Source organism: Mobula hypostoma, chromosome 2, assembly GCF_963921235.1.
Source record: "Mobula hypostoma chromosome 2, sMobHyp1.1, whole genome shotgun sequence".
In the NCBI taxonomy this organism is placed as follows: Eukaryota; Metazoa; Chordata; class Chondrichthyes; order Myliobatiformes; family Myliobatidae; genus Mobula; species Mobula hypostoma.
Window position 1 is genome coordinate 72,817,752 of NC_086098.1, and position 26,869 is coordinate 72,844,620.

Sequence of the window (26,869 nt, forward strand, 5' to 3'; positions counted from 1 at the left end):
CATTCCTGAGAAAACGTACCTTCGATACCTCCTGTGGTTTGTCGTCCTCGCAGTAAGAATCCTTTAGTCCTCTGTGCTTAATTTTCCACATTATTGGGCAGATCCTTTGGAGGAGAAGCAGACTGCTGAGTAATGGGGCGCGTGGGCTTTTTCTCGTTCCCTCTTCCTCTCCTGCACACCGGAGGCTACATCGAGTTCAAACTCCCAAAACAAAATACAGGAGGACGGGCAGCACCTTCCGAGACTCCGACAGACAGAAACCCGCCAGCCAGGAGCCAGCAGTTCAACGCTGCTCCCCAGCACTCTGCCTATCCGTCACGTGATTCACCGATGACAGTGTTTAGGAGGATTAGTTCGACCAATCGCCGCAAGATCAAGGGCGATCTTTGCTGCCAGCTTGCAGCCTCCAGGCTCCTGAGGGGGTGGGAGAGAAATCAAAGGGAAAATCTGGAAATAGCAGAGTTTCCCCTCTCCCATCCTCTCCTTTCCTTCCGCTGCCTCCCCTTTTCTCACGCTCCCCCCCCCAGCTTTTTTTTAACTCTCCACTCTCTTCTCGTCCCTCCTTTCTTACCTTTCGTCTTCCTCGCACTTTCACTAACCGTGGGGACTGATTCAGCAAATACTGTTAGCAACGGGTATTTTAACTGAAGTTAAAGCGAACTTTTATTATTTTGTCTTTTGTCCTGGTAGCCACGGGTATTCTTTTTAATTATTAAAGAATTTGCCAAATTTAAAACGAGATGACCAGCTAAAGTAGAAAAAGCAGTACTCCTTAGCGGTGAACTAGCCCAAAACAAAATATTATTGTTTGGAAGTGGCACATTAAAGTTGCAGACTAAAAACACCTGTGACGTTCTTTTGTTTCGTTGGAATCTCCGAAAGAGCAAGAATGTATTATGCTTGTTAACTTCGACTACTTGTGCTCACTACCTGATCTTTTTCAGTGATATGCTCAGGCCAGAGTTCCTCCATAACACTTGTTTTGATACCGTGTTTGCTGGAAAAAAAGGGGAGGAGAATTATAACTGCTGGTGGTGTTGGAGACTGTTATATAACTAATCTTGATCTTTTCCACAGCAGCCGTTCAGAAGATGGGTTGGGCATACAGTTAGCAGCTTCAGGATATCCGAGCAGGATGAAGATAAGATCGGAGAACCATAGCGATGAATCAGATGATCAGAGTGTACCTGTTTATCCAAAGAACGTAGGGCAGGTTTGTTTCACCCAGACATTTTTGCGAATTAATTATACCCACAGACCAAAAAAGCAATTGGACTCAAAACTTTTATGGCACAATAAGTAAATCTGTTTACTTTTTAAAAATTGATTATTTTTTGAAAATCCAATTGTGAAATTGACTCAAGCATTTATTCTGTTGTTTTGCTGCCAAACTAATGAAAGAACTGGAATTCAGCTGAACCAAAATTGAATAAAAGTCCCATTATCTTGCCAGTGGTTCTCACAAGCTGTGTCTCAAAGTTAGTACATCTGTCAATTGAACTGTTTTCCTGTCAATGTAGTTTCATACTGATTTCTACATTAGCTAAATATAATAACTATTAATGGACTGGAAAGTGCTATAGTTCTATTCCGTGCAATGTTGGATAACTAAAATATTTGAATAACTGAAATATTTGAATAATATGTGAACATTCCAGAAGAAATAGCGCATGACCTAATATTATCAATAATCTAAAGCATCTTCTATTGTGTGAGTAATCGGCATTATTCATGAAAAGATGAGTTAGAGTATATGTATTGGATTTGTATTTCTGATGCACCCGAATGAATTATGTTGAAACAGCAGGTTGGAAGTCAATCTTTTTAGAAATTTCAAAAGTTTGTGAGGTTAAGTACATTTTTTAAGCTATCACCCAAGCATTTTATTTTAGAAAAGCTAATGTTGTCAGAATTCATTGCCCATCTCTTAACTGCTCTAACAAGCTAGAAGCTGAGGAATGGCTGTCAGAAGAACCAGGACATCTTAATTGAAGATCCCACCTCCATTATGGTTGAGAGGACCCTCAGATCTCTGGTCTCCATCTTTTACAGTTCTATAGACCCACTGTTCCTTTCTTCCTAGAAAAATGCTGAAGTCCCCATATGCCCAGTTCTCATTCAGGCATTCAAACACCATTTCTAGCACCTCCAGCATGATGTCACCTTCAAATATACCTTCTACTCCAAAGAGAACAAACACAATTGGTGGATTCCTGCATCATCCCCGCACACACATTCCTACTAGACAACACTTTCCCATGCAAACACAAAGAAAAATACAATATATGCCTCCTTTCTTCTCAAAACACGGGCCAGAAATATATTTTTTGGGTAAAAGAGAGATTATGAAACAGCAACTGGTATTTTGCATTTACTGCTCACAATTTGTTTGACTCTACATTGGAACAGCCAAGACAGATTTGGTGACCACTTTAAAGAACATCTGAGTTCAACATTCACTACTGAAGTTACCTCACTGTCAACAGCTTTTCCTACATCCTACCGTGAAGTATAATGTAAAACTAAGGCACAATGCCTCATCTTTCACCTAAACACATTCCATACATAGCACTGAGTTCAGCAATTCAGGTAATAATCCACTATTCTCGTTCACAGTTGCTCAGCAGAAACAGATGGAAATATGAAGGATGCAACAAAAAACACTGAAAAAACTCAGAAGAGAGTATCTGTGGAGTGAAGAATAAACAGTAAAAAAACTTACAGTCAAAGACATTTCACCAGAGCAAATCTTCTGCTTTCATTTTTCTGTTTCAGTTTATTTGACCTATTACTATTCCCTCTTGCCTTTCACCATCATTTTGTCAATACATCTTTTTGCCTTAACTACATAAAAGCATCTCAAGATAGTCACAGACCCTATAAAAAGTATTCTTCCCCTTGAAAGTTTTCATGTTTTATTGTTTTACACCATTGTATCACAATGGATATAATTTGGCTTTAAACAGAAAAAAACTCTTTCATGTCAAAGTGAAAACATATTACTACAAAGTGATCTAAATTAATTACAAATATAAAAGATAAAATAACTGAATGCATATGTATTTAGCCTCTGCACGTCAGTATTTAGTAGATGCACCTTTGGCAGCAAGTGCAGCCTTGAGTCTGTGTGGATAGGTCTCTATCAGCTTTGCACATCTGGGCACTGAGATTTTTCTGCATTATTCTTTACAAAACTGCTCAAGCTCTCTCAGATTGCATGAGGATCATGAGTGAAGAACCCTTTTCGAGTGCAGCCACAAATACTCAATTGAATTGAGGTCTGACCTCTGACTTGGCCATTCCAGGTCATTTACCTTTGTCATGGTCATTTTACCCTCTACCTTCACAAAGACCTCCAGGGCTTGCTGCAGTGAAACATTCCCACAGCATCATGCAGCATGCAGCACCACTATGCTTCAGAGTAGGGATGGTGTGCTTTTGATGATGTGCAGTGCTTGGCTTATGCCAAACATAGTGATCAGTCCGATGGCCAAAAAGCTTAATTTTGGTTCCATCAGAACATAAAGCCTTCTTCCAACTGACTTTAGAGTCTCCTACATGCCTCCTGGCAAACTCTAGATGAGTTTGTGTGTGTGTTTTTTTTCAAACAGTGGCTTTCTCTTTGCCACTCTCCCATAAAGCTGTGACTGGAGAAGCACCCAGGCAACGATTGTTGTATGCGCAGTCTCTCCCATCTCAGCCACTGAAGTTTGTAACTCCTCCGCAATTATCATAGGTCTCTTGGTGACCTCCCTCACCAGTCTCCTTCTTGCACAGTCATTCAGTTTTTGAAGATGGCCTGTTCCACAGATTTACAGCTCTGCCGTATTCTTTCCATTGCTTCATGACTGACTGAACTGCACTCCAAGGAATATTCTGTGACTTGGAAATTTCTTGTATCCATCTCTTGACTTGTGCTTTTCAATAACATTTTTCCAGAGTTGCTTGGAGTGTTCTTTTCTCTTCATGGTGTAGTTTTTGCCAGAATACTAGCTCACCAGCAGTTCGACTTTCCAGATGCGGGTGTATTTTTACGACAATCAATTGAACCACCTTGACTGCACATAGGTCTCCAAAACCAGATCTCCATTTTATTCATTTATGTAACTTCTAAAACTAATTGGTTGCATCAGTGTTGATTTGGTGTGTCATATCAAAGGGGGACAAATGCTTATCCAATCAATAATTTTGTGTTTTATATTTCTCATTAATTTTGATCACTCTGTAGAGATCTGTTTTCACTTTGACACAGAAGTGCCTTTTTCTGTAGATTAGTGTCAAAAAAGCCAAATTAAATCCACTGTGATTCAATGTTGTAAAACAATAAAATATGAAAACTTCCGAGAGGTGGGGGTGAATATTTTTATAGGCACTGTATAAATCAAATATTTGCTAGTTCTGGAGTAGTTTATAGATCAGAGAACATGGAGCAGCACAGCATAAGAACTGGTCACATGGCCCTTGATGTCTGTGCTGGCCATGATGCCAATTTAAACTGACGTGAGTTTGCATGTAATTCATAATTCCTCAGTGCTGTGCCTGTTCATGTGTCTATCTAAATGTTTGTTAAAGTTTGCTAGTTTGTCTGTTTCTACCACATCTCTTGACAGCACATTCAAGGCATCTACCATGCTCCATGTAAAATCTTACAATGCAAATTTCCTTCAAATTTTCATCTTTTCACCTCAAACCTATGCCCTCAATTATTTGACAGTTTAATCCCAAGAAATACTCTATCGACCCTACCTATACCTCTTGAAATTATATACATTCCTATCAGGTCACTTTTTAGCCTCCAACGTTCTGGAGAAAACAATTCAAGTTACGTCAATAAGGCTGAAAAGATTGGCAGGCATGGTCAAGCTAATGAGCACAGTGGTCTGAAGTGTGTTTACTTTAATACAAGGACTATCACAGATAAAGCAGACAATTTAGGGCCCAGATTATTGCATGGGATTTTGTTGTTGCCATTACAGAAACTTGTTTGGATATCATAGAAGACTGGGAAAGAATACAATGGGATATACAGTACATCAGTTGCAGATATGGGTGGAGAAATGGCAGATAGACTTTAATCTGGCCAAATGTTAAAGATTGCAACTTGGCTGGTCAAAAGCAAAGAGACAGTACACTGTTAAATGCAAGATACTTAATAGTGTTGATGAGCAGCGGGATCTCGGGTCCAAGTTCAAAGCTCCCTGAAAGTGGCTACACAGGTTGATAGGGTGGTTAAGAAGGCATATGGCATGCTTGCCTTTATTAATCGAGGCATTGAGTTCAAAAGCCAGGAAATTATGTTACAGCTTTATACAACTCTAGGTCACATCTGGATATTGCATATGGTTTTGGATGCCCCAATATAGGAAGTATGTTGAGGTTTTGAACAGGGTGTAGAAGGGGTTTACTAGGATGCTGCCTGGATTAGAAGGCATGTTCTATAATGAAAATTTGGATAAACCTGTGTTGCTTTCTCTGGAGTTCCAGTGGCTGAGGGGAGATCTGAGAGAGGTTTATAAGATTATGAGAGAAATAGGTAGAGTAGACAGCAATATCTTATTCCAAGATTTTAAACATATTATATCAGAATTGTGCATTTAAGGTGAGAGGGGATAATTCTAAAGGAGAAGTGAGGAGCAAGTTTTTACACAGATAGTGGTAAGTGCCTAGGTTGTGTCACCTGGGGTGGCGGTACAGGCAGAAACAGTAGAGCCATTTAAGAGACATTTAGAAAAGTGCAGGACTGGCAGCTCAGTGTTACATGATTCAGATGTTTCAGACTCAGTAGAAAAAAAAATCAAAAAACTGGGGACAAGCACTAGTGATCAGGGTAAATGTCACCATAGCACTCAGAGAGAACGTACTGGAAGACTCCTCTAGTGAGATAATATAGCTAGTGATAAATGTACTTTCTTATTCCTGAGCTCAAAGATTGGACTATACTATCCAATCATGATTGCTCTTGGCAAATTTTTCCTCAGAAGTGGTTTGCCATTGCCTTCTTATGGACAGTCTCTTTACAAGAAGGGTGACCCAAGACATTATTAATACTTTTCAGAGATTATCTACCTGGCGTGGGGGAGAAAGGATCAACCATGATTGAATGGTGGAACAGACTTGGTGGCCCAAATGGTCTAATTATGCTCCTACGTCTTATGGTCTTATCGTCTAATGAGGTGGCCACTGAGTGTAGCTGGATCACAGCATGAAAGTAAAAGTGAACAACTAATAAATTGACAACAATGAAAGAATACTTTTCCTTTTATAACTTACACCATGGAAGAATACAATGTAATACATTATAAAACTTGTGGACTGTTGGTTAATTGGAAAATATTCTTTAATAGAAGCTGGATAAATTAGCCTTATTTATGCAGAAGAAAATGGAAGCTGAATGGGGTAGAAGGGAATCTGTTGAGATAGGAAAAAGACATTAACAGTAGGATTGCACTTATCAGGAGCACTGCATAGCCAGGGCCCCTGCCGCCACCCAGGTCTTATCAAGTTTGAAGCGGCAGTAGCATTAAAATGTTTACTTTTAAACATGCGTTGTACATACACTATTATTTGTTAACTTATTTGTTGTCATGTTACTTTATGTGTTGTGCATCTGAGATATATGTAGTGTGTTGTTCAACTTGGTTCGGAGGGACGTTGTCTCATTTGGCTGTACGAGTATACAGTTGAATGACTAAAACTTCAACTTGAACTTAATAAAGTGGCCACTGAATGTACTTCAAGCAATAAAGGAAAGAAGGTTGGAAGCTGTGCAGTAATTGTCCACCAAACCAACAGACAACACACTGCTGACCCACTCCTTGCTCATAATATTCTTGTTCCTCATTTCAAGTTAAGACAACATATGTCTGAAACATATCCCTCCCACCATGATTGTCTGCTCCCTGTTATTGAACTTCCAGAAAGAAGTAAGTGAAGGAAGGAAGTTGAAAGAGATCAATAGAGGAGAAAGCATACTAGTGTGAAGAGACTTTGAAGGAAATAATAATAAAGTATGAGCAGATGTGACACGCTTTAATAGGAGCAGCATGATGTGCAATGAATAGCTTCAGTGATCATAGGAGAGTGCTGATAAATAAGACAAGTAATCAAGATTGGCATTCAAAGAAACTTATAATTTAGGAGGGTTATTGTCTCTATCCTTGTAAAGGTATTGTATTTCCTCAAGCTATAACCATGTCCGGCTGTGATATATATGGTACTGTCCTATTTGGTTACCTCTGCCCATTTGCACTGGGCAGCAAGCTAATACATCAATATGGCATCTTTATTCAAGTAAGTGATTACAAGCCAGTGATTCTGACTTAAGTAGTAGAAAAAATAACAGTAAAAGCCCTGAGGGACAATACTAGTCTATACCTGGAAAGGCAATAATTGATCAGTTATAGTCAGAATTGCTTCATTGATCAGAGATCCTGTCTGACTAATTTAACTGAGTTTTTTTAGGAAGGTAGCAGAATGTATTAATGAGATCATAAGACATAGGAGCAGAATTAGGCCATTTGGCCCATTGAGTCTGCTCCGCCATTCAATCATGGCTGATCCTTTTTTTTTCTCCTCCTCAACCCCAGATCTCAGCCTTTTTCCCTGTAACATTCAATGCCATGTCCGATCAAGAACCTATCAATCTCTGCCTTTAGTACCCCCAACGACCTGGCTGCCACAGCTGCATGTGGCAACAAGGTCCACAAATCCACCACTCTCTGGCTAAAGAAATTTCTCTGCATCTCTGTTTTGAATAGACGCCCCTCTATCCTGTGGCTGTGCCCTCTTGTCCTAGACTTTCCCACCATGGGAAGCCCCTTTCCACATCTACTCTGTCTAGGCCTTTCAACATTAGAAAAATTTCAATGAGATTCCCCCCCGCCATCCTGCTAAATTCCAGTGAGTACAGACCCAAAGCCATCAAAATTTCCTTGTATGATAACCCTTTCATTCCTGGAATCATCCTTGTGAACCTCCTCTGAACCCTCTCCAATGTCAGCTCATCTCTTCTAAGATGAGGAGCCCAAAACTGCTCACAATATTCAAGGTGAGGTCTCGCCAGTGCCTTAAAAAGCCTCAGCATCATGTCCCTGGTCTTGTCTTCTAGACCTCTTGAAATGATTGCTAACATTGCATTTGCCTTCCTCATCTCCAACTCAACCTGTAAGTTAACCTTTAGGGTGTTCTGCACAAAGACTCCTAAGTCCCTTTGCATCCCAGATTTTTGGTTTTCCTCCCCATTTAGGAAATAGTCGGCACATTTATTTCTACTACCAAAGTACATGACCATGCATTTTCCAACATTATATTTCATTTGCCACTTTCTTGCCCATTCTCCTAATCTGTCTAAGTCCTTCTGCATCCTACCTGTTTCCTCAAAACTACCTGTCCCTCCACCAATCTTCATATCATTAGCAAACTTGGCAACAAAGCCATTTATTCCATCATCTAAATCATTTATATACAGCATAAAAAGAAGTGGTCCCAACTCCAATCCCTGCGGAGCACCACTAGGCACTGGGAGCCAACCAGACAAGGATCTTTCCAATCTATCCACGTTAGTAATTTTCCTGTAATACCATGGGCTCTTAACTTGGTAAACAGCCTCATCTGTGGCACCTTGTCAAAGGCCATCTGAAAGTCCAAATATACAACATCTACTACATCCCCTTTATCTACCCTACTTGTAATCTCCTCAAAGAATTCCAACAGGTTCATCAAGAAGGATTTTCCCTTAAGGAAATCATACTGACTTTGTCCTGTCTTGTACTGTGTCACCTCATCCTTAATAATTGATTCTAACATCTTCCAAACCAGTGGGCAAGTGTGGTTACATGAATGTCAGCAAGGTCTTTCACAAGGTTCCACATAAAAAGCCTGTCCAAGAGGTTAGAGCCTGTGGATCCAAACAAGGCAGTCAGCGGAGTGTCAGATATGGGAGACCGGGAAGCAGACAAGTGTCCCTGATGACTATATTTGAAAGAAGAATGTCCAGCTGATGACATTTGTAGGAATTAACTCAGTTGGGGTGGTAGTTGGACACACTGAGGATGATACAGGAGACAGAGAGTGACATACATAGTGACTTCAGAAAGCTTGTCACACCAAAGGATCTGTCAGATAAATGGGTAACCAACAGGAGAGGTAGCCACATCTGATTTTCTCTCAAACAAGTGTACCAGTTTCATGTACTCTCGATGGAGACTCTCTCTTGAAAGAAAATAGCAGCAACAGTCAGATAAGTAGCACCATAACTGGCTCTTCAATAAATTAGTTTAAGGTAAAATCAAGGAGTGCAAAGATATAAAGAACCTTTATAGTCAGGGCACAGACAGGTGTTTCTATGGCCACAAGCAAGATTTCTAGGTATTACGTTGTCTCTGTGGTGTTAGGTTCAAGGATGTTTCTGAGTAGGCACAGATCACTCTGAAAGGCAAAGGTTGTGTCCATATTGGTACCAATATCACAAGCAGGAAGGGAGATGTCCCCCTTCAAAGGGAAGTTACTGAGTTAGGTAGTTATGAAACAAGATCTCTAAGGTTGCATTCTCCGGATTACTCCCCATGCAAAAAGCTAATGAGGCAGGAAATAGAAAGATAGTTGAGCTAAATGAATGGCTATGAAGCTGCTGAAGAAGGCATCAGGTACATGGATTATTGGGATCTATTCCAGGGCAGGAAGGAGCTGTGCAAGATGAACCGGAGAGAGAAAAATATGCTGCTGGGAGATTTGCTCATGCTACTTGGGAGGGTTTAAAGAGGAGGGATCCAAAACAATAGTGTATAGATGGGCTGGTTGAAGCAAATATTAAGTCTTAGCTTCATGGAACAGTACAGCACAGAAGCAAGCTCTTTGGCCCATCTAATCTATGCAGAAGCATTAATCTGCTTAGTCCCATCAACCTGCACCTGGACCATAGTCCTCTCTACCATGTACCTATCCAAACTTCTCTTAATCATTGAAATCAACCATGCATCCACCACGTGTGCTGGCAACACATTCCACACTCTCGCCATCCTCCTAGTAAAGATATTCTCCCCCATGTTCCCCTTAAACATTTCACCTTTCACCCTTAACTCATGACATCTGTTTGTAGTCTCACCTAACCTCAGTGGAAAAAGTCTGCTTATCTTTACCCTATCTATACCCCTCATAATTTTGTATACCTCTATCAAATCGCTTTTCAATTTTTTATATTCTAGGGAATAAAGATTTAACCTATTGAACCTTTCCCTATAATTCATGACTTCAAATCCTGGCAACATCCTTGTAAATTTTCTCTTCACTGTTTTAATCTCATTTACATCTTTCCTGCAGATAGGCTACCAAAACTGTGCACAATATTCCAAATTAGGCCACACCAACATCTTACACAATTTTAACATAAAATCCTGATTTCTGTACTCAATACATTAATTTATGAAGGGCAATGCACCAAAAACTTTTGTTGTAACCCTATCAACCTGTGATGCCACTTTCTAAGAATTATGCATCTATATTTCCAAATCTCTCTGATCTATCACACTGCTTTATGCCTTACTGTTTGTGTAAGATCTACCTTGGTTGTTCCTCCGAGTACAACACCTCACACTTGTTGGCATTAAATTTCATCTGCCATTTTTTAGCCCATATTTCCAGCTGGTTCAGATCCCACTGGATCCAAGACCGATCCCTGCGGCACACCACTAGTCACTGTCCTCCAGTCAAAGAAGCAACCATCTTCCATCATTCTTTCGCTTCTCCTGCAAAGCCAGTTTCTAATCCAATTTACTACCTCAACTTGAACGCCAAGCGACTGAACCTTCTTCACCAACTTCCCATGTGGGGCCTTTCAAAAGACCTTTCTAAAGTATATGTAGACAACACCCACTGCCTTGCCTTTATCAACGTTCCTGGTAACTTCCTCAAGAAACTCTATAAGATTGGCTAGACATGACTTACTATGCACAAAACCATTTTGACTATCCCTAATCAGTCCCTGTCTGTCAAAATAGTTATATATCCAGTCCCTTAGACTATCTTCCAATAACTTTCCCACTACTAATGTCAGGCTCACCAGCCTAAAATTTCCTGGCTTATTCTTAAAACCTTCCTTAAACAATGGAACAACATTAAATATCTTCCAATCCTCCAGTACCTCACCTGCAGCAAATGAAATTTAAATAACTCTGCTAGAGCCCCTGCAATTTCTGCATTTGCCTCCCATAGGGTTCAAGGGAACACTTTGTCAGGCCCTGGGGATTTATCCAATTTGCTTCAAGACTGCAAACACCTCCTTCTCTGTAATCTGTATCAGGTCCATGGATCTTGCTGCTGCATTACCTCACATCCAAAGACTCATCAGTGGATAGCAATCCTGAGATCACAACCCTGGAGGTCCTGTCTTTTAACTTAGCACTCAACTCCCTGCGTTCTCTTTGCAATAGTTCATCATCCATACGACCCATGGCATTGGTACCGATATGGACCATGAATCTCTTGCTGCTCACCTTCCCATTTAAGAATGCTGTGGACTTGATTCAAGGTGCCCCCGACCCTGGTACCCAGGAGGCAACAAACTTTCTCTTCCCCTAAACAACAAATCCCCTACCATTACAGCTCACCCCTTCCCCCTTCTCTTCTGAGCCACAGATCCAGACTCAGTGCAGAAACCTGCTTGCTGCAGCTTCTCCCTGGAAAGCCATTTCCCCTCCCCCCACCTCCTCCCTGTAGCTCCTACTTATCACTTCCTCATTCTCCTGTGTGAGCTGAAGGTCGTCGAGCTCCAGTTCCTTAACACGGTCTCCAAGGAGGTGCAGCCCAGTGTGCTTCATGCAAATGTAATTATCAGGGAGACTGGAGGTCATCCAAAGCTTCGACATCTTACACAAGGAACATAGCACTAACTCTGAACCCATTTGCAGCTCGCTAGCTATGTATCAGCAGAAAACAAAACCTACTTAGAGCCTATATCTGTGCTTGCCCAGGACTGTCACTGCCTAAGCCCGTTGAGCCAAAGCCAGAACACTCCATAACACTCATTAAACTTTCCAAACACTGTCTTAGTTATGCAAATACAGGAAATTCTTGCATTTCAAGGATTGCCGATGTAAAACATGCAACTTACTTCTGAGACATTCTGAGATGACTATGGATTTTCTCTATCAACAGAAACAGAATTATCACTCATCTATGCTCTTGAGATATTATTTATGCTTTTCCCTATTTTAATCAAAGCTGAGAGCTAAGGGTGGAGTACTTGGTAGACAACTTATGTACAGAAATAGAACAGGTACAGACACAAAAACCGGGTAAAACTAAATGCATTGTCATTTATGAGTTTTATCACATCATGTGATGAAATAAGCTGTTACACCATCAGAGAGAACACAATGAATTATTTGAGGATTTTTTTTCTGGAGATTAGTGTTAAGTCTTTAGAGATGGTTACATTGTGCAAAGAATTTAGGAATACAAGTTTTCAGCTGAAATAGAATACACATTTTAGAAACATAGAAACATAGAAACCCTACAGCACAATACAGGTCCTTCGGCCCACAAAGCTGTGCCAAACATGTCCTTATCTTAGAAATTACCTTGGGTTACTCATAGCCCTCTATTTTTCTGAGCTTCATGTACCTGTCCAGGAGTCTCTTAAAAGCAGACATCCCACCTCTCCCGGAAGTTCCAGGAGCCTCCCACATATTAATAGTGACTCCCTGATCCCCACAAATTATATACAATATCCCGGAAATCAATTTTTTTGAGAGCGCGAGAGAGAGAACGAGAGAGAGAGCACGAAAGAGAGAGAGAGAGCGTGAGACCGAGCGCGCGCGAGAGAGAGAGCACACCATGGGAGAGTGTTCCAAAAAAAGAAAATATAAAACGTACATCACCCCAGACTACCCTAAAGTGTACCCCTGCCTAATAGGGGTCAAAAATTATGATAGTGTTGCTCGCTGCACTGTTTGCAACAGTGACTATTCTATTGCCCATGGTGGGTTAAGACTGTAAAAGACATGTTGAGGTGAGTTTATCAGGTGTCATTCATTCATTAGCATAGCTAACGTTATTTAAACTAGCTGGCTAGCTGCTAAGGAGCTACTGTATTGCAGACATCTCACCTCTCCCGGAAGTTCCGGGAGTCTCCCACAAATTGATGATGCTACCTCCCTGAATTGAGTTTTTGCGGGGTGGGATGTCTGTAAGAGACCCTATTGTATCGGCCTCCACCACCGTCACTGGCAGCCCATTCCACGCCCTCACCACTCTCTACGTAAAAAACTTGCACCTGACATCTCCTCTGTACCTACTTCCAAGCACCTTAAAACTGTGCCCTCTTGTGCTAGCTATTTCAGCCCTAGGAAGCAGCATCTGACTATCCACATGATCAATGCCTCTCATCATCTTATACACCTCTGTCAGGACACCTCTCATGCTCCGTCACTCCAAGGGAAAAAGGCCGGGTTCACTCAACCTATTCTCATAAGGCATGCTCCCCAATCCGGGCAACATCCTTGTAAATCTCCTCTAAACCCTTTCTATGGTTTCCACATCCTTCCTATAGTGAGGCGACCAGATCTGAGCACAGTATTCCAAGTGGGGTCTGACCAGGGTCCTATAGAGCTGCAACATTACCTCGCAGCTCCTAAATGATTGTTGAAGGCCAATGCACCGTATGCCTTCTTAACCACAGAGTCAACCTGCACAGCAGCTTTCAGTGTCCTATGGACTCGGACCCCAAGAGCCCTCTGATCCTCCACACTGCCAAGAGTCTTACCATTAATTATATATTCTGTCATCATATTTGACCTACAAATATTTTGTGTTCAAGAAGTCCATATACCATGTAAAATTACAAGTTAGTTACGCATATCAAAACCATTCAAGATGGAAAGTTGTTCTCCTGACCTTGGCCTATCACCTACAGAACAGCTGCAAAGAAAACCTGAAGGAAGCAATTTAAAAAAAAATTCAGAATGAAAATACAAACTTTCTAAATCTCACCAAGATTAAGAAATTGTAAAAACATTTTCACTTCCTAGAATACGAGGCTCTCCGTTGGTTGGCGCTGAGATTGGATATTGCGTCCTAACCGTCTATGTGATATGCAAGCTAGTTTGAAAGCCTGGACAGTATGATATGGAGAGAATGCTGTTGCCTATACAGCAGGCTCCCCCTCTCCATGCAGCTGATGAATACAAAGGAATGGAAGAGACCAATACAGTTTGGTACCGGCGGCATTGCAGGAGTGTCCAGTCAGACTTCAGCTCAACGGGGGATTGCCTTCAGGACTCCAGCTCCGGATTTTTCCTTGGAGTTTACTCCTGAAGCCTTTCCTACGAGTGAGTATTGTTGCAAGTCAGTGGAGATATGAGATCAGCATTTTCCTTCTCCTGGATGAGCTGCCAACTATGGCTAATGAGCTCCATCTGCCAAAAGTAACTGGTTTTAAGGCACCAATAACCTGCCTTTTCCCCTTCTCCTGTCAGTAGAAATGATTCCTCCAAGTTTAGTAGCTAAATCACAGGTGAAGGAGCTTATAGAATGGTATTCATATGAAACATACACCAGAGAAAGTACTTAAATCTATCTGACGATTTGTTGAAGAGAGTTAAATATTAGAAAAGGATGATGAATTAATGGTTCTACTTACTTTTATTTCTGGTGAGAAAAGGGAAGAATTTCTTTGCTACAACTGGTACTCAATCAATAAATCACAAAATTATCCTAATTCCAATATTGTCAATTGCAAAAATATTGCATAATTCCATCCATCTATTCCTAATTATCAACATACTGGTGGAAGGTGTCATCAATGGCACTAACAGGTGACTCTTTCTCACCAGTAATCTTTTTATACATGCTCAATTAAGTTTCACAGGTTCATATGGCTACACAGATAGCCTTGGTCCAAGCAAGGATAGAAGATAATTCCAACAGTGAAGAAATTCTTCAAACTGATGGCAGCTTCAATTTTGAAACTTCAAAATTGAAATCTGGGAATCTGAGCATTCTTTTGCAAGGGTATTCAACTCCTTTCCTTTTCTATGATGCCGCTGTTTGCACCCATCAAGAGAAAATTGTTTCCATGTAGAAACTAGTAATGAAGACCTGAGAGTTGACTGCATAGTTTGTAAATTAGTGAGGGTGAAATGGGATTCAATTAATGTTCTGGGGAAAGAGGAAGTTGTTCAAGTTTCATTAGAACCATATTGGTACTAGTCAATCAAGCAACTAGCGGATAGGAACATACAGTATATCATGAGGAACAGACTCCAGCAATCTATGCTATCTTTGCATCTTATAATATTATACATCCCCTTTATGTGTCCTTTGGCCTCCCTTGCTACAGGGAAAACAGTCCCAGTGTATCTAATGTTGTCTTATAACTGAAGTCCTGCAAATTTGGCAACATGCCTCTGAATCTTGTTTGAGCTTAATGACATCTTTCCAGGAGTGTGACAAAAAAAATGCATAAAATACTGTGGTCAAGCTGAACAACTATAACATGATGTCCCAACTCTGCAAACTTACCAATCCTGCCATCTACACTTTCATCCAAAGGGAGGGAGAGAGACAGCAGATTGGTCCAAATTCATTTGGGGTCAGGGTAGAAGTTTGTAATGAAGGTGATAAAGGTTGATGATTGACACATTTCTATTTCCCATACTCCTGCCCCACCCACAACTCTAAATTTCCCTTGTTACTCACCTTTTACCCTATCAGTTTTTGCATATGGCACATCTTCCTTCAATGTTTCTACCAAATGCAACAAAAGCCCACCACTACTCAGAGGTTCCACCACTCCACCTTTTACTTTCGCAGGGATCACCTCTCCATGACTCCCCAGTTCTCTTATCCTTACTGCCCCCCACCCCTCCTTATTCCCTGGCACTTTCACCTATAACTATGGGAAATGCAACACTTAACATACATCTCGTGCCTTCCTGCCATCCACAAACCCAGAAAGCCCATCCACATCAGACAAAGATTCAGATGCCCATTCTCCAATCTTGAATATCCTATTCATTTCTTTTGACATGACCTCCTCTACAATGGCGAGACAAGATTTCTATTTTGTGGGATACTATGTTCTGTTCACAATCACCATTTTGAGCTCACAGTACTGTGACATTATAGTTTCCTTCACATTTCTAGAAAAAAAAATCAGTCCTCAGCCTTCTCCCTTACCATGGTGAAGACAACACAAACTGAAAAGTGTAGCATCTCAGGTTAGTCTCGGTAGTCTATAACCCAATGGTCCAAGCATGGAATTTTTTACTTACAGGTAACCCAACACTCACTGTGCTCTTCTCTCTCTCCTTTTGTTTCCTTATCTCCCTCATGCTCCACCCCACCCACTTTCATTTTCCAACTCACCCCCCCATTTCATCTGCCTATCACACTATCCTTCAACTTTCTTCATCTGCCCATTATCCTTACCTTATCTGATTCCTCTCATCACGGAGTCAGGGACATACAGCACAGAAACAGCCCCTTTAGCCCAACTGGTCCACGTCAACCCAGATTCCTATCGAAGCTAGTACCAATTCCCTGTGTTTGGCACGTATTCCTGTCATCACCTTCCTTATCAGATTCCAACCTCTGCCCATGAGTCCACTTTTCACTCAACCATAAGGCTTATGAGCTGAATTAAACCATTCAGCCCATTAAGTTTGTTCTGCTATTCCATCATGGATGATTTATTATCCCTCTCAACTTCATTCTCTTGTCTTCCCCATATAACTTTTGACACCATTACTAATCAAGAACTTCTGCTTTAAATATACCCAATGGCTTGGCCTCCACAGTAGCCTGTGGCAATGAATACCACAGAATCATCACACTTCAGCTAAAAATTTCCTCCTCATCTCTGTTCTAAATGGACATCCCTTTGTTCTTAGGCCGTGCCTTCTGGCCCTAGTCTCACCCACTGTAGGAAACACCTTCTCCACATCCACTCTATCTAGGCCTTTCAATATTTGAAAAGTTTCAATGAGATCAACCCTCATTCGTCTAAATGCCAGTGAGTACAGTCCCAGAGCTATCAAACACTCCATGTTCATTAACCCATTCATTGCCAGAATAATTCTCATGAACCTCCTCTCCAATGCCAACACATCTTTTCTTAGATTAGTGGCCCAAAACTTCTTACAATGCTCCAAATGTAGTCCGACCAATACTTTATAAAGCCTGAGCACATCCTTACTCTTATATTGTAGTCCTCATGAAATGAATGTTAACATTGCATTTGCCTTCTTTACCACTGACTCAAACTGCAAGTTAACATTTAGGGAATCCAGTGCGAGGTCTCTTCATTTAAAAAATAGTCTATGCCATTATTCCTTCCACCAAAGTGCATGACAATACACTTAACAATACTGTATTCCATCTGCCAATCCTGTGCCCATTTTCCCAATGTGTTTAAGTCCTTCTGCAGACTCCCAGCTTCATCAATATTAACTGCCTCTCCACCTATCTTTGAATCATCTGCAAGCTTGGCCACTAAGTCATCAATTCTATCTGCAAACCCTTAGACATATAGCGTAAAATGAATTGATCCCAATACCGACCTTTATGGAGCGATACTAGCCACTGGCAACCAACCTTTATACCCACTCTTTGCCTCCTGTCAGTAATTCAATTATCTTCTTTCGATGTTAGTATCTTTCATGTAATATTATGGGTCCTTATCTTGTTTAGCAGCCTCATGTGCGGAACCTTGTCGAAGGACTTCTGAAAATCCAACTAAACAACATCCACTAACATTCCTTTGTCTATCTTGCCCGTTATTTTCTCAAAGAATTCCAATAGATTTGTCAGGCAATATTTCCCCTAATGGAGACCATGCTGACTTTAGCCTATATTATCATGTGCCTTAAATGACCTGAAAACTCAACATTAATAATAGACACCGACATTTTACCAACCACCAAAGTCAGACTAACTCACCTATAATTTCCTGTCTTTTGCCTTCTTCCCTTCTGAAAGAATGGTATTTGCAATTTTCCAGTCCTCCAGAACCATTCCATCATCTAGTGATTCTTGTAAGATCTCCCGACAATCCCTTCAGCTACCTCTTTCAGAACTGTGGGGTGTAGTCCATCTGGTCCTGGTGACTTACCTACCTTCACTTCTCCCAGTTTCCCAAGCAGTAGCAACTACAATAATTTCTGCCCCCAAAACTCTCAAATTTCTGGCATTTGGCCAAGCTATTTGATGCTAAGTTAGACCCATTTGTCTGCATTTGGCCTATAACACTTTTCACTGTTCCCGTCCGTGAGTACATCCAAATGTCTTTTAAACATTGTAATTTTTCCAACCTCTACCACTTATTCTGAAGTTCATTCCACATATGCACCATGCTCTGTATGTAAGATTTTGCCAGGAATGTCCACTTTCAATTTTTCCGCTCTCACCTTTAAATCTGCACCTTCTAACTGTCACCTTATAACTGTTACTTTGCCATGACTATTCACATTATCTATGCTTCTCAAAAATTTCTATAAGGTCTCCCCTTAGCCTCCAACACTCCAGGGAAATAAGCCCGGCATATCCTGTTTCTCTTTCTAACTCAAGCCCTCGAATCTCAGTAAAATTATTATGAACCTTCTCTGCACCCATTCTGCTAATAACAAAAGTCCTCTAGCCAGGCAAACAGACCGGCACACAATATTTCAAGTATGGTGTCAGCAATATCTTGTACAGTTGTAATAGATTCCAGTTGTTGTACTTAGTGCCCCAGTGGATGACAGACCTGCCTCACAGGATCCCCTCTAGTAACTTCCCCGCCACTGATTTTCAGCTTATTGGCTGCAGTCATCTGGCTTATAATTGTAGATCTTCAAGGCACAAATTCAAGACTTCCAATATCTTGCCCATAGTTAAGTAATAGATTTTTTGTTTGATACAGTGCCTGTTCACCTCCCTTGAAAGTTTTTGTGTTTTATTATTTTACAACATTGAATCATAGTGGATTTAATTTGACTTTTTTGACACTGATCAACAGAAAAAGATTCTTTTGTGTCAAAGTGAAAACTGATCTCTACAGAGTGATTGAAATTAATTACAAATATAAAGCACAAAATAATTGATTACATAAGTAAAATGACACACCAAATCATCACCAGTGCAGCCAATGAGTTTAAGAAATCACATAATTACTTAAATGGAGATCTCCTGTCTGCAGTCAAGGTGTTTCAATTGACTCTAACAAAAATACACCTGTATCTGGGAAGTCCAACTGCTGGTGAGTCAGTATCCTGGCAAAAACTACACCATGAAGAGAAAAGAACACTCCAACCAACTCTGTGAAAAGGTTATTGAAAAGCACAAGTCAGGAGATGGATTTAAGAAAATTTTGAAGTCACTGAATATCCTTTGGAGTAGAGTGAAGTCTATCATTAAGAAATGGAAAGAATATGGCACAGATGTAAATCTGCCGTGAACAGGCTATCCTCAAAAACTGAGTGACCGTGCAAGAAGGGGACTAGTGAGGGAGGCCACCGAGAGACCTATGACTACTCTAGAAGAGTTACAGGCTTCAATGGCTGAGATGGTAGAAACTGTGTGTACAACAACTGTTGCCTGGGTGCTTCACCAGTCACAGCTTTATGGGAGAGTGGAAAAGAGAAAGCCATTGTTTGAGAAAAAACTCTCACAAAGTCTCAGCTGGAGTTTGCCAGATGGCATGTGGGAGACTCTGTGGTCAGCTGGAAGGAGGTGCTATGGTCTGGTGAAACTAAAATTGAACTTTTGGTCATCAGACTAAAATCTATGTTTGGTGTAAGCCAAACACTGCACATCATCAAAAACACACCATCCCTACTATGAAGCATGATGGTGGCTGAATCATGCTGTGGGGGTGCTTCACTGCAGCAGGCCCTGGAAGGCCTGCGAAGACAGAGCACAAAATGAATGTAGCAAAATACAGGGAAATCCTGATGCAGTCTGCAAGAGATCTGCGACTTGGGAGAAGATTTGTTTTCCAGCAAGACAATGACACTAAGCATGAAGCCAAAGCTACATAGGAATGGCTTAAAAACAACAAAGTTAATGTCCTGGGGTGGCCAAGTCAGAGTCCAGATCTCAATCCATTTGAGAGTTTGTGGCTCAAGTTGAAAAGGGCTGTTCACTCATAATCCCCATGCAATCTGAGAGCCTTAGCAATTTTGTAAAGAAGAATAGGGAAAAATGGCAGTGTCCAGATGTGCAAAGCTGATAGAGACCGATCCACACAGGCTCAAAGCTGTAATTGCTGCCAAAGGTTAATCTACTGAATTTGAAGGGTGTAAATGCTTATGCAATCAGTTATTTTGTGTCTTATGTTTGTAATTAATTTAGATCACCTTGTAAAGATCTGTTTTCACTGTTTTCACTTTCTCTTGATCAATGTCAAAAAAAAGCCAAATTAAATTAACTGTGATTCAATATTGTAAAACAATAAAATATGAAAACTTCCAAGGGAGGGGTATTACTTTTTATGGGCTCTGTATGTATCAAAATCATGGAGCCACATTTATATAAGACTTTTACAAACAAAAATTCCTCAAATCTAGCGAAACTTAATAATAAAAAGTTAAGTACGGGCTTTGCGTCTGTTGGACCCTAAAGGAAGGTATCTTATGTCCATTAACCGGGAAGAAAAATAAAAATCCAGTCCATTGCAGTACTAAATCTAAAAAGTGAGAACATTAATAATGGACAACAAAAGCCATAAATTGAAAAAAAATCAATATGAAGCCTTTGATATAATTTATCAGCATCCCTTGTGATAACAGACATTTGATCAATGGAATTACAGAAGCAATTTCCAGGGCTGTTACTAGAAAATCAATCTGCTTGAATAATTTTTCACTCAGGTCTTAATAAACTGAATATGCATAGTACAGTAATGAGAGAATAAAGAACATCAAAGGAAACAGTGAATATGTTTACATTCATTGTTATAATAATATCCCGGGGGATGGCAATCAGAGTTATAGGGCTGAGGATGAAGCAATTGGTAAACAAGTCAATGCAATGTGTAGTGAGATTGTGAAGCATGACAGGCAGATGATAGTGCAAAATTACTTTCAGTGGGATGAGTTGAAATGTAACATGGGTGCAGAATCAAAAAGGCTGGTGAATACAGGACTGAAGGTGCTAGACTTCAATGCATGCAGTTTACAGAATAAGGTGGATGACTTTGTAGCGCAGTTAGAGGTTGGAAGGTATGAAGTATGGCATCACTGAGTCATAGCCGAAAGAAGATAATAGTTGGGAGTTTAACATTCAAGGATAGACATTGTATCAAAAGGACAGGCAGGTAGGCAGAGGGGTTGGGGTTGCTCTTGCTAAAATTTGAAGCAAATCCTTAGAAAGAAGTGACATAGATGTAGCGTCCTTATGGGTACAGTTAAGAAACTGCAAGGGTAAAAAGCCCCTGATAGGAGCTACATATAGACCTCCAAACAGTAGCCAGGACGTGGGATACAAATTACATCAGAAGATTGAAAAGGCATTTAATAAGGGTAATATTACAATAGTCATGGGGGATTTCAATTTGCAGGGAGATTGGGAAAATCAAGTTGATGCTGTATCCCAAGAGAAAGAATGTCTCTGAGGTGGCTTTTTAGAGCAACTTGTGGTTGAGCCCACTGGAGATCAGAAATTCTGGATTGTGTGCAGTGTAATGAAACCGATATGAGTAGGGAGCTTAAGGTAAAGGAACACTTAGGAAACAGTGATCATAATATGATAGAATTCACCATGCAATTTGAGAGGGATAAGGTCAAGTCAGGAGTATCAGTACTACAGTGGAGTAAAGGGGATTAGAGAGGCGCGTGGGAAGAGCTGGCCAAAGTTGATTAGAAGGGGACATAAGCAGAGATGATGGCGGAGCAGCAATGACTGGAGTTTCTGGGAGCAACTTGGAAGGCACAAAATAGATACATCCCAAAGAAATGAAGAATTCTAAAGGCTAAATGATTCGTCTGTGACTGACAAGAGAACTTAAAGTCAAAGCCAACATAAAAGTAAAAGAGAGAGCATATAATATAGCAAAAATTAGTGGATTTTTAAAAAACCAACAGAAGGCAACTACTGTATAAAAAACCTTAAGGGGAGAAAAGATGAAATATGAAGGCAAGCTATCCAATAATATCAAAAATGATACCAAGATCTTTTCAGATATATAAAGAGCAAAAAAGAGGCAAAAGTAGATATTGGGTCACTAGAAAATGATGCTGGAGAGATAGTAACAGGGGACAGGAAATGGAGGACGAACTGAATAAGTATTTTACATCAGTCTTCATTGTGGAAGACACTAGTAGAATGCTAGAAGTTCAAGAGTGTCAGGGGGCAGAATTGAGTGCAGTTGCTAATAACGAAGAGATGGTGCTTGGGAAACTGAAAGATCTGAAGGTAAGTAAGTCACCTGGACCCAGTGGACTACACCCCAGGGTTCTTAAAGAGGCAGCTGAATAGATTATGGAGGCATTAACAATGATCTTTCAAGAATCAATAGATATGGCCATGGCTTCAGACGAATGGAAAATTACAAATGTCACTCCACTCTTCAAAAAAGGAGAGAGAGAAGAAAGGAAATTGTAGTCCAGTTAGCCAAACTCAATGGTAAGGAAGATGTTGGAGTCGACTGTTAAGAATATGGTTTAGGGGTACTTGGAAGCACATGATAAAATAGGCCAGAGTCAGAATGGTTTTCTTAAAGGAAAATCTTGCCTGAGAAATCTATTGGAATTCTTTGAAGAAATAATAAGCAGGACTGTCAAAGGGGAACTGGTGAATGTTGTGTTCTTGGATTTTCAGAAGAGCTTTGACAAGGTGACACTCATGAAACAACTAAAGAATATAAGAACCCAGGATATTACAAGGAAGATTAGAATTAGAATTTAGAATTTATTCAAATCTTATATCAATCCTACAACATGAGGAGTAAAAATCTTTGCATTATGACTCAGTTGCAATGTACAGACTTGTGAATTTAAAAGTCTAATGGATTGTAGAAAGAAGCTGTCCCACAGCCTTTTGGTCCTCAGCCCTCAGTGGAGGGAAATTCACATCCACAGATGGGCCGAGCTGTCCATACCACTCTCTGCAGTGCCCAGTGATCAAGGTTAGTGCATTTCCTGTACCAGGTGGTGATACAGCCAGTCAGTATGCTCTCAATGGTGCCCCTGTAGGTGGTCTTGAGGATTTGGGGGCCCATGCTGAACTTCTTCAGTCACCTGAGGTGGAACACAGCCAGTATGTACAGTCCAGGTGAGATCATTGGTGAGGTGTATACCGAGAAACTTGAAGCTACTCACCTTCTCACCTTCAGATCCATTGATGTTGATTGTGGTGAGCCTGTCTCCGTTCCTCCTGTAATCCACTATAAGTTCTTTTATTCTCATTAAAATCTATTGTGCATTGATAGAGTGGATGTGGAGAGGATGTTTCCTGTAATGAGTGAGTCTAGGTCCAGAGAGCGGAGCCTCAAAATAGAGGAATATCCACTTCGAATAGAGGTGAGGAGGAACTTCTTTTGCCAGAGAGTAGTGAATCTGTGGATGTTTAAAGTGGATATTGATAAGTTCTTGATTAGTCAGGTGTCAAAGTTTATGGGGAGAAGATAAGAGAGTAGAGTTGAAAGGAAAAATAAATCAGCCATGTTGGAATGACAGAATGACTTGATGGGCTGAATGGCCTAATTCTTCTTCTATGTCTTAAGTTCTTACATCTATGATACTGAACTTGAGAGATTTGAGAACTTCAAATTCCTAGGAGTGAATGTTACCAATAACCTGTCCTACTTCAACCACATAGACAACATGGCTAAAAGCTCACCAAAACTCCTATCTCCTCAGGATCTTAAAGATGTCCACAAACAATTTCTATCAATGCACCATAGAAAGCATTTTACCTAAATGCATTATGGCTTGGTATGGCAACTACCCTGCCCACAATTACAAGAAATTGCAGAGAGATGTTGATACAGCTCAGCAAAACCCCAAAACAGTTTCCCTTCCATGGACTTGTGAATACTTATTGCCTCCTCAGCAAAGCAGCCAGCATAATCAAGGACCTCAGACATTCTCTTTGCTCCACTCTTTCATTGGGCAGAAGTTACAAAAGCCTGATGTCACGTACCACTAGATTCAAGGATCTCACTTCTACACTGTTTAGAGACTATCATATTGTTCCCTAATATGGTAAGGTGGACCTCACAATCAGCCTTGCTACGATTTTGCACCTTATTGTTCACCTCCACTGTACTTTTTCGGTAGCTGTTACAGCTTATTCTTCATTGTTATTGTTTAACATCAGACTAACTCAATACACTATGCAATAATCTGATCTGTTTGAACAATATGCCAGAGAAGCTTTTCATAGTATTCCAGTATGTGACAATTAATAAACCAATTCCAATGATTTACATTGTTCAATGTAAATTTTAGATTTATTTGCCATTTTCAGAGGTTGGAACTTTGTAACTAAAAAGGATTAACTGCTATAATGAAAGAAATGTTTCCTGGTGACACAGTATTTTTTCCATAGTAGTTTACAACCAATTACACTGGACAGCAATTTTTTTTTCAAAAGTGTTGCTTCCTCAGAAATCTTTTGTAGTTTGACTGCTTGAAGCTGAACAGAAATATAATTTCAGGAATTTAGAAAAAACAAGAAATTAACTTTTATTGAATATAATGTGTTTAATTGCACAAGGGTGCTGGCACTTTGCAATAGATCAACTAAGCTATAAATGTTTTGTTGATGATTTTCATTTGTATTCAGAGTTTGAGGCTTCTTGCTTAAGTATCCAACAATAACCAGCCAGCACTGATGAACTCTAGTTGTGATACAAACAAAACACACTCATAAAGTGTCTCAGCCCCAAACATCAACTGTTTACTCTTTTCCATAAATGCTCTCTGGCCCACTGAGTTCCTCCAGCATTTTGTGTGTATTACTTTGATTTCCAGCATCTGCAGAGTTTCTCTTGTTTATGGATTCCAGTTGCCCTGATATTATTTCTCCATGACTGCAATGTCCTGGTGAAACTTTTAACCATGCTCTTCACTGACAGCACCAGGATTTGCAGGGAAGAAGTCTAAATGGGAATGCAGAAAATAAATCTTTAGTGATATGTTGCACTTCATGGTTCTGTATGCTTGAAGCATGTTGTCAGCCAGTTGAACGTAGATTGGTGCTCTGTAGTTGCCAAGAAAAATTTCAAAAACATCCTTGAATGCCTCCCATGTGATTTTCTCTGGTCCCACTAGAAATTCTTTGAATTGCCCATCATTGATTAGCAGTTTGATTTGTGGATCAACAAAAATGCCTTCCTTAATCTCGGCATCAATTATTCTGGGAAACATCTGTCTCAAATATCAAAATCCTTCATGGAAATTTTTGTGCCCAGTGACAGCAGATTCCATCCTTGTATTCTTGAACACAGTAATCCTGCTTTAGCCTTTGACAAACTAATTCTCTGACCAGGTCATTTAACTTAGACTGAGTTATCAGGTGAGGCTCACTTGATATAAATAGTTCAAAATCTCTGTCAGGCTCGGTGTCATTTTCCACTCCTTGCTTGTGTGTCATGGCACCTTAATCTGCCTCCTCCAGACTCCATGTCTCTGGTGGCTTCAGTACTGGAAGACTATTGTCATGCGGGACAGATCTCATGGCTGAAGGGAGATGGGGTATTCAAGGGATTTCTTGTTTTTAAGCAGATAAACTAGACACACTGGTCGGACACAAGTAGCAGTCTGTCACATGATCCTTCTGCTCTCACCATATCATTGTGACAGCAAACAGCATTGACTTCCGAGTACCTCTGAGCCCAGTTCTAAGGTTGACAGTACATGTTGTGCAATAAATGTGATAGCCCAAGCTTTCTCTTGGCCACCAATTTTACAGCAAAAGTAGAGCTCTTAAGCTTTCTTAATAAGCAGAGTCCTGCTCCGTCTTTGAGACCTAAGCATATACGCACCACAAATATAACAGAAGGCGGAGCTTAGGAGGGATAATGGTGCCTAATGGCGACTCCTTTGCTTACATCTTCAGAAACAGCTCTATTTCTACCTTTAATATCTTTATTTTTCCCTTTCAGGATTCTTTTGAAGACCTTGACCTGGAGTTACACGCAAGCTTCGGTTCTTTGCGGGAATGGGACCTGTTCTCGGGGTTCCATAAGTGGCCGCTATTTGATATGCCAAATTTGGCCTGAGAGTCTTGATTGTGAAAGCCTAAGATCTCGGGGCTCCGGGGATGGGCGGATCAAGGGTCAGAGTCACGGCAGGAGACTCGTGTGTCATCAGGGAGGCTGGAAAATCTTTCGCTGTGGGCCCGAAGACCAGAGGTCCTTGCAATCTTCTGACACAGAGCTTGAAAAAGGGGATGAAACTGACTTTTAACATTATAAACCAGCGGGTTGTGTTCTATCTCCCGTTCACTGTGAAAATGGGGGGCACCTCCCTCTCCCTTGCCAGGGGAAGAGAGAGCCTGTGGTTTGTCGAGTGTCAGATGAAATGTAAAGCCTTTGGGGTAACTTTGGTCTGTATCTTTGCTATTGCTTAGCACATGCTTGGGCTCGGTGACGGTACTGATGTGCTTTTTTTGCTGTTGGGGGGAGGGGGGATTGTTGCTTGCTGCCACTTAATGCGCAGGAGAGGAGAACTGGGGAGGGACTTTGGGGTTCTCATGTTTGACTATCATTCATTCTTTGGGGCACTTCTCTGTTTTCATGGATGTTTCTGAAGAAAAAGCATTTCAGGATGTATATTGTATGCATTTCTCTGACATTAAATTCAACCTTTGAAACTTTGAACCTTTGAAAGTATTGCAGCTGTTGTAATATTAGTGAGACATTTTACTGTCACAAATACTCCTGAAAATACAA

The 26,869-nt window shown here is 40.6% G+C and overlaps 2 protein-coding genes across 2 annotated transcripts in view; one reads left to right on the top strand and one right to left on the bottom strand.

Annotated features, from left to right (window-relative positions):
- Nucleotides 1–296, bottom strand: part of LOC134340989 (testis development-related protein-like) — an 85,798-nt gene extending 85,502 nt beyond the window's left edge. The window contains exon 1 of the mRNA XM_063038655.1: nucleotides 20–296. Within this exon, the coding sequence (XP_062894725.1) occupies nucleotides 20–91 (72 nt within the window). The 5' untranslated portion in view covers nucleotides 92–296. The remainder of the gene's footprint in view (nucleotides 1–19) is intronic.
- Nucleotides 133–26,626, top strand: LOC134340985 (uncharacterized). The gene is made up of 3 exons (XM_063038644.1): nucleotides 133–635; nucleotides 1,078–1,213; nucleotides 26,081–26,626. Exons 1-3 carry the CDS (start codon nucleotides 133–135, stop codon nucleotides 26,195–26,197), a joined length of 756 nt encoding a protein of 251 aa, XP_062894714.1. The 3' UTR covers nucleotides 26,198–26,626.
- Nucleotides 26,627–26,869: the final 243 nt, after the last annotated feature.

Bases quoted from the DNA above. Each gene is read 5' to 3' on its own strand.
- LOC134340985 (XM_063038644.1), top strand. From the start codon at position 133: ATGGGGCGCGTGGGCTTTTTCTCGTTCCCTCTTCCTCTCCTGCACACC. The intron at 636-1,077 runs GTATTTTAACTG...TCTTTTCCACAG, and splicing joins GCAAATACTGTTAGCAACGG to CAGCCGTTCAGAAGATGGGT. The intron at 1,214-26,080 runs GTTTGTTTCACC...TTTCCCTTTCAG, and splicing joins ATCCAAAGAACGTAGGGCAG to GATTCTTTTGAAGACCTTGA.